The 15,977-nt window shown below is 39.7% G+C and overlaps 1 protein-coding gene across 2 annotated transcripts in view; it reads right to left on the bottom strand.

The window, feature by feature from the left end:
• Positions 1-13,086, bottom strand: part of ttyh2 (tweety family member 2) — a 78,948-nt gene extending 65,862 nt beyond the window's left edge. For both annotated transcript variants that reach the window (XM_042508500.1, XM_042508499.1), the window contains exon 1: positions 12,679-13,086. In XM_042508500.1, coding sequence (XP_042364434.1) covers positions 12,679-12,807 — 129 coding nt within the window. In that variant the 5' untranslated portion in view covers positions 12,808-13,086. The remainder of the gene's footprint in view (positions 1-12,678) is intronic.
• Positions 13,087-15,977: the final 2,891 nt, after the last annotated feature.

Here is a 15,977-nt window from a genome sequence, read left to right as displayed (position 1 = left end):
AAAAAAGGGAAATAGGAAGAGAGGGTGACAGTGATGGAGGGAATATCGTGGGTAATAAAAACTGTGAGACAGCAGTGTGGAGGGGAAAGAGTGAAGACACAGGAAGGAGACAAAGAACGCCTCAGTGACAAAGTGTTCACACGTGTCCATAATAGGAAGACAAAGGCGCAGCTTCCTCATCCACATGGCTACCTCAGACTTCATCTCTAAGTGCACGGCCCAGTTTCTCTCCTATTACTAGTCCACTCTAGATGGCTTCCTGCCTGAGGCTGGAGTGTTGCATAATGCTACGATTTTTTTTTTTTTTTTACCACAAAACAGTGAGCAAACCTACACACCTCATTGTTGGATGTACAAAAATAAACACACTAAGAAGAATCAGCCATACGCTTTGCCCGAAAGGATGACTAATGGGCTAATTTAAGGGATGACACACAGGTGAACTCAGCAGTTAAGTTAACACAATGGGAACTTTTGGAGCAATCTGTTACTCAAAAACAAAAAGCAGCCAGTTTAAGAAGTACATCCAATATAACCCAATTAGAGGTACAGCTAATTATTATTCAAATTACTGAGTAATCTATTTTTTTCTCAATGAACCAATCGTTTTATATAGAAAATATAAAAAGTAACGAACAGTGAAGATCATGATGTCCTCAGTTTCAAGGAACCAGTGAATGTTGTTTGACAAACAATTACTTTGTTATAATTGTCAATTAAGCTTCTGTCAATCCGGTAATTGATTAATCCGCTAATAATTTTAGCACTAAGTACAAAAGCATTGCAGTGAATCTTATTGCAGTCTGTAAATCTATAATTAAGTGATAATTTAAGTATTTTTCATCATGGACCTTATTTTTCCATGTTTTGTGTCTAAGTTACTAATGGAGACAAAAAATTGTCCAGTGTTGAGTGAGTGAGAAACAGGCATCAATGTAACCTTGAAGGGTGCCTGCGTACATTCAATATACATCCACTAAAAGTGTTTTTTCACTGACAGGCTCAAAGTCTTCATATTGCTAAACCCACCAGACTCTGTTTAAATATTAAGTAATTTTATCACAATAAAACACAGTTAATTCAAAGTTAGCTAAAAAAAAACATCTTAGTTTGTCTTTGCACTGTTGCTGCAATCACCAACTCTGGTTTGGTTGAAATAAACCCTTAATTCAGCCAGTTAGATGTAAAAAAAATATATATGCTGGTTCTATGCATGCTAAAATTACTGTTTATTTTAATAAGTCTGGTGGGTTTTGTGATTGCAATTGTGTTTCTGGTTTTGGTGGGTTTTGTGATTGCAATTGTGTTTCTGGTTTAACAAAAAGGATCTTATTCTGAAAAATGGGCTTTCTCTGAAGGGATCCTTTCCATAATGTTGTCAGAAACTTAGAATGACAATCTGAGCCTGTCAGTGACAAAAACAAGCACAAACATTTTTTCTGAGTTTTATTTTGTTTCTGTCAACTTTAAATGAAGTGTGTTTTACAAAGATAAAATTGCAGTTTATGTACATGGAGTCTTGTTGCTTTGGCAATAGCGATTGGGGCTGTTTCTGGTTAAACCAAATTATTTTACTCTTTAACAAAAAGGTCTGTCTCTTTAGGTATCCTTTCAATAATGTTGTCAGACACTTAAAATAACTTTCTGAGCCTGTCAGTGACAAAAACAAGCACTTTTAGTGGATGTAAGTTGATGGTGCACACATACCCACAGTGGTTACAATGCAGCCTGTTTCATTACTGCCAGCTGCAGAGCACTCGCTCAAAAACTGTTTTCTCCATTTGTCACCAAAAAAAACCCCTGAAGTTACCCTTTAAAGCCTCACAGCCACGCAAAATTTAATCAGAAGGAGATGTCTTGCAAAAAAATGTTTTCAAATATTCAATGCCTTGTATAAATGAATGCCGTTTTACCCAGAAAAGCTGACCTGAATAGATACCTCTAATGGGCACTCTACTGTTATAACCGGCGCTTTATTGGAGCAGAATGGAACAAGACAGAAAACAGAGGAGGATGTGCTGTGTGTCAAGACAGATGCAAAGTCCCAACGGTCTTAAGTGGTGTATAGTTCATGCCTTATGCTGAGCACCCATTAATAATCAATTTTTAAAACACAAGCAGTGGCCATAATTAATATATAGAGATGGAAAGGCCCTCCATCTGTTGCCGTGCATCTGCTAAGCAGGACTGAGGCGTGTACCAGTGGAATTCCACAAACTTGGAGCGGTGCTAAATGCACTCTAAGCGATATGAAGTGTCTTCCGCAGGCATGGCTGCTCCACAGCAGGTGGCAGACAGCTGTGCGTAGGTGGAGAAGGTCTCCGGGCGCAGTGTGCACCGATGTGCAACTTGTGTGTGAGTGCGGCCTGAATGGACAGTGACATTCCTCTAACATGATAGGGGTTAAACGGGTGTCAGGTCAGTTAGAGAAGGAAGAAGACATGGACAAAGACAGAAATTCCACCTTAAAAGTCAGATCTTAGTGAGCAGCAGGAGCTTTTTTCTTGGTGTTGGAAATCTGTAAAGATGTTTTTTGTCTTTTACTTAAAGCTTGCGCCAATTGTGTTTTTTTTCGTTGTCTTTTATTAAGATTGTTATATTATTCTCCAGGTTTTCAGTAGTTTAAACAGCGTCAAAATGCTATTTTCCCAAGCTTCCTCCATGACCTGACACAGTTTTCTGCATGAAGGCGCTGATACACATAAACCTCCTGGCTGGCCTAATGTGCCTCTTCATGACTGATCGCTATCCCCACACAACTGTTCGTTTGATATCTAATAAATTAGTGCCCATGAGTGGTGTTACTTAATGTATTTATCTACTTAATGTAAAGTTACGTAGCATAGGTTTAGGATGAGACATGTTTGGGTGTCTTTAGGTTAAGGCAAATTAAGTTATGTTCATTAGGTTTCAGAGAAGAAACATGCAGATGATGCACCTTAAAATAATGCAAAGTTCACTTGGTTTCACATGGCTTCGAACACCAGTCTCCGGGGAGAACGTCCTGCCTTCTTACAGGGCCTACTTCCTTTTTTACTCCTCTCAGCACATTTATCACATGATAGCAGCCTACCCAAATATGTGGGTTATTCACAAATTACTGACTCATGGCTTTGTGTGATATATATGTGTTTTGGTGCATGCAATATGTATTTGTCACTTGTGTAAACTATTTTGTTGAGTTGCTTCTTAGCTTAATGGTCTGGTCTTTCAGTTGGTCTTTTATTGTGCAAAGTAACCAACAGAAGGACTGAAGTGGTAATGTGCTGCTGTGGACAATGTAAAGTAATTCTACTGCTCCATCTGTGCCCAGAGTACACTCTGTGCTCCGAGAGTGTGGTACAAAGAATAACCGACCTGTAGCCTATATAAATATATTCCAGCGGTGCCCCTAATGAGCAATCTAGCTCCAAAAATATAAAATATACATAGCAGCAGATGTATTGATTGTGGTGGAACGCCACAAATAAATGAATTTGTGGAAAACCTTGCATCATTTGATTTCACCTTTTTATTGTAGCCAACTTCACTGCAAACAAAGTTAGCTTTTAGCTGCCCTCTACAGTTAGTTAGCACAACCGTGTTAGCAACGTTTTTTTGGATGAATATTCACCAGTTGTAAAATACCCCCCAAAAAAACACGTTCTCTGCCTGTTTGCTACGGTGGTCCTGAGGGTCAGAACACAACATGTCATAAAACACTAAGAGGTTTCATAAAATAAAACAAAATTTCACAAAACAAAACGACGTTTCACAAAAGCTTCAGTGTTTTCTGAAATGTTGTTTTCTGAAATGAGTAGACTGATTTTTGTGTGCAGAATTGGTGGAGCAAAAACAGATTCCTTCTGGAAATGTTATTGTAAGGCAGCCACAAATGATTCCTCTGACATTTCCTTCTTTGATACATTTAACATGCTGCATGCCTTGTATAATGAATTCGTACCAGAGTTTAATGAAGGCTGCCGAGTGCCTTGAGAAATGGCATCACTGTGAAGAAATGCCCCCTTCCCCAAAGATCAATGGAGCAGTCTTAGTCTTCCTCCATGCTGCTGCTTGTCGCACTCTGACACCCGGGTGAAGGCCCCAGGGACCGGGGCTCTTTCCGGCAGAGTGCACTCGGCTGGGCCTGCCCATGTTCACAGCTGGGATGCTATTAAGTCCCAGCAAAGCGACCCATGGGTTATGGATGAGAGGAGGAGGAGAAGGGAGGAAGAAGGGGCTTTGTTTGCTAAAGGATCCTTTAAATCTGTTACACTGCACCGCTTTGTAGCCTTCAACACTTTGCCATAACAAACCGAGGGTTCTCAGGAGCTTTGTGAGGTGTGCTCGTTTTCTAAGATTTCAGCTTCAGTGAGAGAAATGTTTGGCTTATTCCCGTTAAACCTTCATGAATCTCTTTCTAGTAACTGCTTCTGGAGGCCATGCTTACCGGGACACCTTTGGAGAGCACTGAAGCGTGTTATCTCCCTTTTTTCCTTGACACCCTCTGTGAACCCGAAGCCCAAACCTTCCCCTCAGGGGAGTCAGGGGTCGTGATTTTGATGCTACACCCGCACAACAAAAGAAACCCAACCCCCCGAGCTTCCATGGACTTTCATTGTTGTTGTTTCTGCTGGAGGGGGAATGTGGCTGCGTGAATCTGCTTGTCCCAGTTCAGTTCTTTTATCAGCAAACTAAAATCATGACACATGAAAATGCTGAAGAACAGCAAACACTCATAAAACCCCGTCACCATGGATTCAGTGCTGTCATATCCTGTTTTAATGTTGTTAGATCTGTGTGAGGGATGGACACACTTCCTTATTAGTACAGACCTCTGCCATACCATCCAGCCAATCGTATGATGCTAATCACTGGCTCCAAGCATCACAGAGACAGATTGGGGTTAATGACCTTCTGGAGTGCCAGAGGGGACACTGTGAGTGCGTCTTTCTATGTAAATGCATGACACAAACTAGAACTAAGTAGGGAAAAAGAAGACGTAATGACTGCTGCAGAGGCTGAGCTGAGGTGAATCACTGTTTTAAGGTTACACAGTTATTCACACAGACAGAGAGAGGCAGGACAAAGAGCATGGAAAGAAAGAACAGATTTCAGATTGATTTTCTTGAGGAGGAGGCGATAAGAGTTGGTCATTCTCCAATGCAATCAGACTGGTTGTGATAACTGAGCAGATAATGAGTTTTCAGCCATTGGTATGCATCACTTTCCATTTTCTATCACACAAAGTAAACACAGCTAACACCACAGCTTGCACATCCAGTTGTTAAATCAACTATAATCAGTAAAACTGTAGCAGCCTTGTGCAAAGATAATCAAATGTTCGAGAACACAAAATTATTGACAACTGCGCATGAGAAATAATTGCTGCAGTACAGTCAAAACAGGCTGTTCTCATGCACTGCTCATACAAATACCTATAAAAGATTTCATATATAACCCACATAATCATGAGCTTTTAATTCAAGCATAACCAACGTACAACACCCAACCATATTTCTTTTCCAAAAGCTAACCTATGTAACTTTACTTGCCTAACCTACATCACATATGCCCAACCATGCATGTTTCTCTTCTCAAAACTAATTTACATAGCTTTACTTGCTGAACTTGCGTAACTTTATGTTAATTACATAACATGACAACGTGATTTGCAGGGTGCTAATTCATTCGATATACAAACCATTGTATTTTCATTTTCGTTAGACATCTGAACCAAAGTTACTAAATCTCCTGAGGACATTATCTTTTACAACATATTTTATTGTGATGGCTTTTGCTGGTGTTTTGTTGTCTTTTTCTAATTCTCATGACATAAATCCTCTCAGTTCTCCAAACATGAAGGGTTCTGACATAACGGCACAACCGTTTAGATCGGTGAAGGTCTAACAATGAACCAAAAAAAGGAAAAGGTGAAGGAAATGCTGATGAACACAGAAAAAGAAGAGAGAGGGGAACAAAGACAACAGAAAGGTCTGGAGGAGGAGAGTGTTTGCATGCACTTGGGTGGAACATTGTTCCCTGGGAATCTCTGTAAGAAAAGCCAATGAAGCAGAAAGATCGAGTGTGTAAAGAGAGTGTGTTTGCCCCTGTAATTGAATAGCATAGTCTGTGGCTTGTTCATTTACCCCATATCATTCTGGGCTGCAGTAATAGCTGGATAAAAGCTTTCAATAGAAACTTGTCAGAGCCGGACATTAAAGTGATCAGTGGTAAGACGGGAAAAGCGCATGTTTTTTTTTTTTTTTGTCAAGGACAAATGGTACTGCTATTAAGCAGAGTCCTTGTTCCCCTTTTGCTGAAGGACAGTCAGATGTTGTTTAATCATCCGAAATTACGAACAGGACGTGTGAAATCTCCCTAAATGTCCATGTTAGTTAAGGTAATAAAACTGATTTATTTTTACATTAAACTCTGCAATTACTAAGAATCCAGTGCTGTCACTTCTAAGTGACTTGAAGTTGGAACAAGTGCAAGGACAAACATGATAAATCTCTACTTTAAAACACAAAAGCGTCATTCTTTCTAGTGTTCAGAACATAATGCACACTACGCTCCAGTAGCACTTTGACGACACAGACTGTTCCAGTAGAGTACAGAACATGACACCTTTTTCTTCAGCAACAGCGTGACAACAAGTTAAAGGCTTGCTATTTTCTGTGCCTGACTGAGCATGCATTGAATGTACAACCACAGCCTCAAAAATACATTCTGAGCAAGCAGGATGATTATAAAAACATAGGGGCAAATGATGAGCTGGAGTTACCATGAGAACAAAAATTCCTACCAGAAATACAAATCAATCATATTGTCTTTCCTCAAAGACCTCATCAGTATACGTTATATCACTTTGATACTATGGCAACTACATTATGTCGAGGTCCTGCTGCGCTCATAATATGAATGAACACTTTCCCTAAATTTAAAACTGGGTAAAACAGAAGAAATTCCTTTGAAACAAATACAGTACAGTAGTTTGATGTTAATAGGAAAAGGCTTTTTTGGTTTCTTGCCTAGAGTTTGATAAGAAAATTGATACCACTTTTGAAAGTTTTCTGTTGAATATGAGGCTGGAACCAGAAGATGGTTAGCTTTGCAAAAAGACTGGAAACCAGCGGTCAACAGCTAGCTAGGCCTTGTCTAACGATAACGAAATCTACCATTTTTAAGACATTAGATGGTTGTTTAATTGGTACAAAATATGGAGCAGGATGATTATGATTTGCAGTTTTTCTGGGGGCGATGTGCCGGACCATTTCTTAGCCACGAGCAGTGACTTCCTGGAGTCTTTGCAGTCTTTGTGTTAAACTTATCTAACAGTTAACAGTTACTAACAGTCATTACCAACATAATTTCTCATGACAAGAATTGTTCTCAGTAAAGCTGCACTAAATAACGTTATCGCAATACGGCCAATTGCAACATCCAGATCGCAAGAGCTTGAAGTTTTAGAGTGCTAAAATACGTAACGAGATATAAAACACATATAGACATTAATTTTTAAAAGAGAATGAAATGAAAGTTATCAAGTAAGTGCAGAAAAATAAATATAGAGTATTCTTGCACTGATCCCCCAGCCCACAAAAAAATCACAACATCATCACTGGTATATTTTTTCAGTGAAAATTTAGCAAAAACAAAAAACAAAAAAAGAACCATCGGGACTTTTATCGTAGTATCTGTCTAAATAATCACAAAACGGTTGTTTTTGCATATCGTGCCCTGGTTCTAAGTAGTGCATTTATTGATTATTTCAGAGAGCAACATCCCTACACCTTTGGCCCAGATAATAACAACAACACTGCTTACTGAATCAGAGGCCAAATGACTGACACTCACAGCATAAACAAACCAGCAAACAGGAGCACAAAAAACGTCAGTGCAATCCACATTTTCCCACACTTCTCATCATTATGTTGGTTATTATGTCACTCAATAACAGCATTTACAATGGCCGTAAATCCACCAATAAACTATTATAACCCTGGCTGCTCGGGTAGTATCAGAGTGAAGGACAAAGAGAGTTTTTGGCACAAACTTGTTTGGGTTGCAAAGCAGGAAATGGGAAGGGAAGTCAGATGGACGAGGACCTGCTGACCTACACATGATGTCTGGCTTAATACACACACACACACACACACACACACACACACACACACACACACACAGACACACAAAAATACAGAAAAACTAGGCCCTCATCCTATTTTTAGGTAAGCTTTTTCATTTTTTGCCCTCTTTCTATCCTTCAGGCTTCAGGACAAAGAGATGAGAAGCGCAGAAGTACATTTCACACATCAGACACACCGAGCTGAAGAGGACCTGAGGAGATTATATCAGGAGCGTCAAAGCACTCATCGACAATGCTGGGGTTTCACTCTCTCACCCAGAGGTCAGTAAAGGGCCTCTGCATGCTCAACACAAAGTTGTTATGTTGTGTATAACGGAGTGCAACATGATGAAATCCTTCGAGGACAGACTGTTCTGAGTTCTTGGAGGGATATCAAAGAGGCAGTCTGATGCAGCTAGTAGGCAGCGAGTGCAGCCGATATAAACACTTTTGCCTTTAGCAGTAGTCCAGCAACAAGCATGAGCTACTGTAATGTGTTTCCAGCACATACGACCCTTAACTCTGCAGTTTGATGCAACTCTGGATGAGATTTTCCAAAATATGTTACTTTTAGATAAAGAAGAATAGCTTTGTTATTGTCAGAAGACAGAAATTAGAGAAAAACTCCAGTCAGGTGATTCAGGCATTCCATCACTGACAATACCAGCGTCCAACAGAGGGTGAGAAACCTACTACCACACACACACACACACACACACACACACATTCGTGCAGACAAAGAACAGTGAAAGATCACGACCCCTTGCATTCCATCACATTCGATGGCCCAAAGCCAGCAGAGGAATTCACCAGGATTGCCCACACTAAGACTAGCCAATTACAGTCCCGCTGAAAAAGACACACGGCCTGGGTAAAAGGCACGGCTCAACTGCTCAATACTCTCCACAGCAGCGGCCAAATAAGCATCGATTCAGCAATTCCTTTACAAAAGAGTGGACTCATCATTACACGGCTCGTTTATAAAGCTTCATTTTTATTCCGTTAGACTGAATTCTTTACTTTTAAACACAGCTGCAGTGCTGTTAATTTTTCCCCGTGCAGAAACAGGTTGGATGAGAAATAAAATGTTCTTTAAAGAGGACATATGATACTTTTAATATCACACTGTGATGCTTTGTAGAGTTAAGAAACTAAATAACAAGAATAATCCCTTAAACAGGGACTTTTTAAATGTTATTTCTGCCTTACAGTCGATTATACTGATATTTGCCACTTCATTAGTAACTCTAAGGAATAATTCACAACTTGACACAACTACGCAAGTACATCCAGGCGCAATTTATCACCTGTTTTTCTAGTTCTACATCTCTTGATTGCATATGCTGCATGCCATCACCGGTGATCAGAATTAAGTTTGACAGTCGACAAAGGACAGGAAATGTAACGGCCTAAATAGCATTGCATCAGCTTGAAATTGTGTCATTAGCTTTGGTGCTGTGCAGAAAATTGTTTTACCTAGTGGGAGCATGAAGGGCTTGACCTATATCTGTGGAAAAAACAGACGAGCAGGAGCATGTTCGTGTCAGAAAAAAGGGAGAGAGACAGAGATGCTACAATAAAAGAGAACAAGAGAGGTTGATGGTTGCGCTGATGGGGGTTTCCCACCTCTAACTTGAGTGCCGGTCTGTGTGCTGCTCCCCTGCTGAGACTCACCACCCTCTCCTCCCACACCCCGTGGCCCTGACTCGACTGCTGCAGAGCAGCGGAGAGTTGAAACTGGCAGCATGAGGAGAAAAAAAATCTCCCTCACTTTGCCTCTCTCCGTCTCTTACCTGATAGCAGCGTGACAAAAATCCAATTTAGTTGTGCTGCCATCTGATATCTTGTAGTGCAGAAATGCATCAAACTACTACTGATGGTGAAAAGATAGCAGCCAAAAGCAAAGAATAGCATCACAGCGAACGTTTAAGCCAGTGTAGTGGGGTGCTTTTGGGCCACAGACACAAAAGCAATTAAGCCTTGAGGAAAAAACACTATAGAAAGAAGGAGTCCCTTTTCCTTAGCTGGTGGAGTCCCAAAAATGAGCTAAAAGGAAAGTGGATTCATAGTCGCCATTTGTCAGGAAATACTACTCAAATAACATTAAAGTCATTTCCTATCCGATGGAGGTGTAAATGGGCAACTGTTTGCTTATAAGTTTGCTATATAAACTTAAAGGGTAAATCTATTTTCCCATGTTTTTGTGTGACTAATGGGAGCCATCATTTTAAAATTGCTCCAGTATTGAACGAGACCACTGCAGCCGACAGCAGCGAAACAGGCTGCAAGGTAACCACTCAGAGCAATTATACTCGAATAACATCCACTAAAAGTGCTTGTTTTTGCCACTAACAGACTCAGATTCTAAGAATCTGACAACATTATGGAAACGATCGCTACAGAGATAAATCTTTTTGTTAAAGAGCAAGTTCCTCTTTTTTTTAACCAGAAACACCCCCGAAATTGCTATCACCAAAAACTCCAGACTCCATTTAAATAAATAGTTTTTGTTTTGTTTTTTGTTGTAAAATCACTTAATTCAAAGTCAAAAGGAAAAAAATAAATCTTGCAAAAATCATCTAGGTTTGTCTCTCTAATGTTCAAACAATGACCAACTCTGGTTTTGTTGAAATAAACCCTTAATTTACACAGTTAGATGTAAAAGTATAGTGGCTCTCTACATGCTAAAATGACAATTATTGCAAAATGAACCCTGCGTCTGGGTCCTGCTTCCCCCTGTTTCACAATAACGGTCCACTTACTGTACATTTTCCCTTACTTTGCGAAGTTTCACCAGGTTTTGCAGTCTTACTGACATTACTAAAGCCAGTTTGTTACTTTAATGCTACAATTTACCATTTACCACTTTTCTGTAATAGTCATTTCTGCCTATAGTCGCTGTTATCCAGCAAACCTTACAAAGGTTTTTAATGATGCCTTTCATTGATTTTCATGTCTTTCAGCTAATCACAGCAGTTGCTGCTTGTTCGCTCCACCTCAGCTCCACCCTGTTGCCCACATTTTTTTCCAGTCGATGATGAACAAAATGAAAGAGTGAGTACCAACAAGTGACATATCACAATCACCTTTTGTGATACTAGTGAATTTAGTCTAAATTGAAGCAATTTCTGCAGGTTTATCTTACATTTGACTGACAACACACACATTCCCTTTAGTACTTCTACCATTATCTGTCACTTCACCTCTAAAATTACTTCCACATCTTTGTGACCCCACTCTCTTGCTCCCTTGGACCCTGAAGATCCCCTAAACTCCCCTGAAAACCACTGTGCAAAGACACTGCAGCAGCGAACTTAAATGTCATCAGCTCTCAGCATCATGTACCTACGCGCACTGACAGAAGCTAAGCTGTAACCCTAAAAAATTAAACAGTGAAACAATAAATCATTCATAGTGCTTGACATGTGTTCACAAGCAGGTCATTAGTCATCCAACAGTTGATCCCAGCCCACTTCAGACGTGTGTGAAACAGTCCTGTCACCATCCCCGGAGTTACACACGAACCACTTTGAATCCCATAAGTGTAACACATCTAAACCGACATTCACACACAAGTGTGCTCCCTGATCCTCTGTCCGTCTCTCCCCAACAGACACAAAGACTTATTTGTATGACTGAAAAATTAGTGAAAAATTTTGCCAGGCCTGATTAAGGGGAGTATTTACAAGCAGGGGCGTAGCACCAAATTTTGGGCCCTGTGCACAAGCAGTCTCTGTGGGCCCCCTTTCCTTCCTCTCTTAATCCATATCCTTTCATGCACCTTGTATTTTTTGTTTTTCAGAGTCAGGGAAAGACGTGTGAGTGTACTATGGTGCTCCAGCTGAGTTTAGAGACGAATCCTAGTGTTCGGAGTACATCATTTTGCACCTCTAATGGATGGGAGGGGCTTCAGAGAGCTTCCACTACTTTTTGTATACAAGGTTCAATCTTTGTCCGATTTACTCAGCCAATTTTGACTTAGTTATGGCATGAGTCAGGGGCGTAACACCAAATTCTGGGCTCTATGTATACTCAATCTCTGTGGGCCCCTGACCCTTCCTTTTTTACAAAATGTATACAGTGACATTTCTTAAACAAAAGCAAAGAAGTCAATGGTGTAATGCCATTTTGGCAAAGAGGAACTGCTTTTAGAAAGACCACAAAAATGACAAAACTAAAACAGACAGCAGCAAGTATTTCGGACGGGCTTCGCTGATACATTGGACTGGATTTGGATTTTCTAATAGAGTTATAATAAATGTGGCTACCACTCAAGTAGACTGCAAGACATTCAGAGGGACATTATGAGCTACTTTTGTTATCAATATTGCAAAACGTACTCTGAATTTGAAGGCAGCAGAAAGCATCATGGTAATACCTGATTTAGTGATACAAGGGAGCCGGGAGCTATATATTATTGAAGAATTATGACAGAAAGATACAATATGTTATAATATTGTTATAAATCACTATTGGGGACCACACACAGGGATACTGTGTCCCTGTTTTACTTGTGTCCTAGATGACTGGGGGTCCTAATAAAGCCCCATGTCCCATCTTCCACTGACCTGCTGGTAGTTCTCCTCCTCGGGCTGGAAGCTGTTGTCAATGGGCTGAAACCTCAGGTTGATATGAGGGAAATTGTGAAGCCAGTAAGTCCACCAGGGCGCAATGTAATCCACCGGAGCCGAAGACATCCCTGCCCCGAGAAAAAGTTCGGCTGCAGCCTAAATCAGCCTCCCTTTAGTAAAGCGGGCTCCGGTGATCTTAATCCAGTCTCATATCACAACAAAGACACTGGAAAGAGCATGCTCGTCTGTGGAAACACTCTCTCAGCCGCACATGAGAGAAAGCGGAGGAGAAGTCCTGCAGACACAGACGTGATGTTGCAAAGTGAAATCCAATAGATTTTTTTTTCTTTTACATGAAAAAAAAGAAATAATCACACAGCGCCCATGTCTCCGTGTGTGTGTGTGTGTGTGTGGACTCTTCGCTCCTGTCCGACCGACAGCTGCTCCACACAACACAGGCACCGGCGGGAGCGCGCACAGAGTCAGGACACGGGGAGATAGGAGACGGGAGCGCGCAAAGACGCCCCTTTGAGGAGTTTTTAAATATCAGTCCGCCAGCATGTCTGACGCTAAACTGTTAAAACAAAAAAAAAATCTAAATATTCAATGTGTGGCGATTTACTGTTCACCTTGACATATTGACTGATTTGTATAATTGTTGTTTAATTAGTCTCTCTGCGGAACTTACTACTGCACTGCCACCTAGTGGTCAATTGAGACAATTACAAACAACCTTAGACGTATCGAAGGGGTCCTGTCCTCATTGGGGACGTCCGAGTCAAACAGCAGCAACTTTTATCTTGTTTGTCTGCTTGTCTGCAGGAGTTTATCCCAGTAACCAGTCAGTTCACCCATGTTGTTCCAGCTGGTTTTATTATAAGCATCCAGATAATAATGTGCATATACTGGTGTTTTAATACTAGGCGATGTTTGAGCGATGCAGCAGTAGGGCATTTAAATCTTTTTGCTTTTTGCATTGCACTCGTACAACAGGCTCAAGGACAGTTAAATCCCACAGGTGATTGCTGAATGCTTCATTTTTACCTTTATATTGTCACTTTACAAACGTATATACCGTTTTAAAAACTGTTTACACCTTTGCATATATATTTATTACTTCTCATTACACAGATACATTTACCACATTTCTACGTAAATTCAGTTTATTCATATGCAACATACCAAATTTATATTCTATCCCTATAATGTAACTATTTTTTGGAAGCCTTTTTCTTGCATATTTTAAAATATATAATGAGCATTGTTGAAGAGCCTGAAATCTCAGGTTTTCATCACCAACAACTGCTTCTCTGTAGGTGTACAAGACAGTAAATAACCCAAAACTTGAAATAATTTGACACAATATTTATGTAGATCACCTATTAAGCATTTTATTTTAGATTGTTTTTTAAATTATTAGTCCAATTTATCAGGACTTATCCATTGCTGATTAGATATAAGATTAGATATTTAAGCTTTGTCTTAAATTAAGCAATTTTACAACTTTATTCCTCATTTTCCACCACTGGTATTAACTAAGTGTATAGATGTAATTAGATGGACATTTGATTCTTAATGAAATGCAATGTATGGCACCTAAAAGATAATTATGGAAAATTTAAAGAGCATTTAACCACCTACAGAAAATGATTAATACGTATCGTGATTTCACAGAACATCAGTTATTTATTTTAATGGTTTTTTTTTTTATTGGAGGGTTGAGCTTTCACACTTTTCAGTCCTATTTTAGCTCAAATCTGACAGTGTGGGGAAATGTATCAGCACACCCAGAATGCCTTATCCTGTTTTAACAAGTTGGCTAAACACTAGACCCAGCACATTAATACAACATCATGATGCAATATAGTTTGTCAAATCATATTTGCATGATGGTATGACAATACAGTGGACAGAAAAAATCACAGACAAGTAACTCAGTTTTCCAATTTTTATTACAATTATCTGTACATCACGGATTTACTTCAGCTCCTTCACAGCCAGACCTGTAAAGACAAAGACGACAGGTTAGATAATATTCATCTGCGTTAAACTTCACACCAGCACAGACAATGGCATCATTTTCTGCACTTTTTTTTTTTTTTAAAGAATGTGTCAGGAGTACCCCAACTAATCAATACACATTTGAAAATCCCTTTTTTTTTTTAAAAAAGGAAAATACAAACGTACATTTGGCTGAATGAATATGTGACAACCCAAACAGGCTGACTTCAGCTGTGCAGCTACTCTTAAAAATGGTTGCCAGCAATATTTCAGGGAATCAAAATCCTTAAACAAGGAGGCTTTTGAAGCTTACAATTGTAAAATTATTTCTGTCAAGCTTAATAAAACTTTTATTGAATGCACGATTCCACATAAAAACAGCCTAATCAATGCAGTCTGATATTTGTGTCAGAGCTTGGCAGATCTACAACCGAGTGATTTATTTACACGTTTGTTTTTCTTGGACTGGTAACGTCATAATCAGAGGCACAACATTCACTTGCAAACCGCAGAAAATACTTTTGAGTTTGAGTTTAAGCCCATTTTCAGACACTCTTCATTGCTTTACTTTGATAACGTCTAAGCAGCCACCTCTAGCAGACAATGGGGAAAAACATCTGTCACGACTCATTCAGATCAACAAAACGAAAAACAGACAACCCCCACATGCACCTGGATCAACAGGTGACCTTTAAATGCAAAAATCCAATTAGTGGTAATCACAACAGCAATATTAAATGGAAGACAAACTACATACAGACTTTAAATGTAAACTGAGTCACTGCAAACACGCTGAGTCATTTCAGGATTAATATTTGTCTTTGTTTACTGCGTACCTCTACAGCCCTGCAGCCGTTTTAATATTCTGAATACTTTTCCTCTTCGTCACTGCACTTTAATATTTAACATATCTTGCAATAATATGGCATTATTCTCCTGTACATGAAGTCATTTTAACAGTTTTCTGACTGTTGCTCCTTTAGCCCCGAGACTTTCTGGTGTTATTAACGACCTTGGCAGCAGTTTTTGCAATTCTGCTTTAAATAAGATGGTTTGTCATTTTCCATGAGGCCATAATATCATCTCCCCCCCGTGGACTCTCAATTTTAAACGCCACATAACACAGCCAAGTTTTTATTGTAAACAACTTTGAGTTCATACATTTGTTTCTACCCAAGATGCTCTTGTTCCTGCGGGCCAATAAACACATTGAATCCATTTCAGACATTGTAAAACATCTGCGATGCATTTTGTGAATACTCTGAAACTGCCTTGTTTACATCAGTTTGAGGTAT

The sequence above is a fragment of the Plectropomus leopardus genome, chromosome 19, assembly GCF_008729295.1.
Source record: "Plectropomus leopardus isolate mb chromosome 19, YSFRI_Pleo_2.0, whole genome shotgun sequence".
Classification (NCBI taxonomy): Eukaryota; Metazoa; Chordata; class Actinopteri; order Perciformes; family Serranidae; genus Plectropomus; species Plectropomus leopardus.
This window is presented reverse-complemented; position numbering and strand designations above follow the sequence as displayed.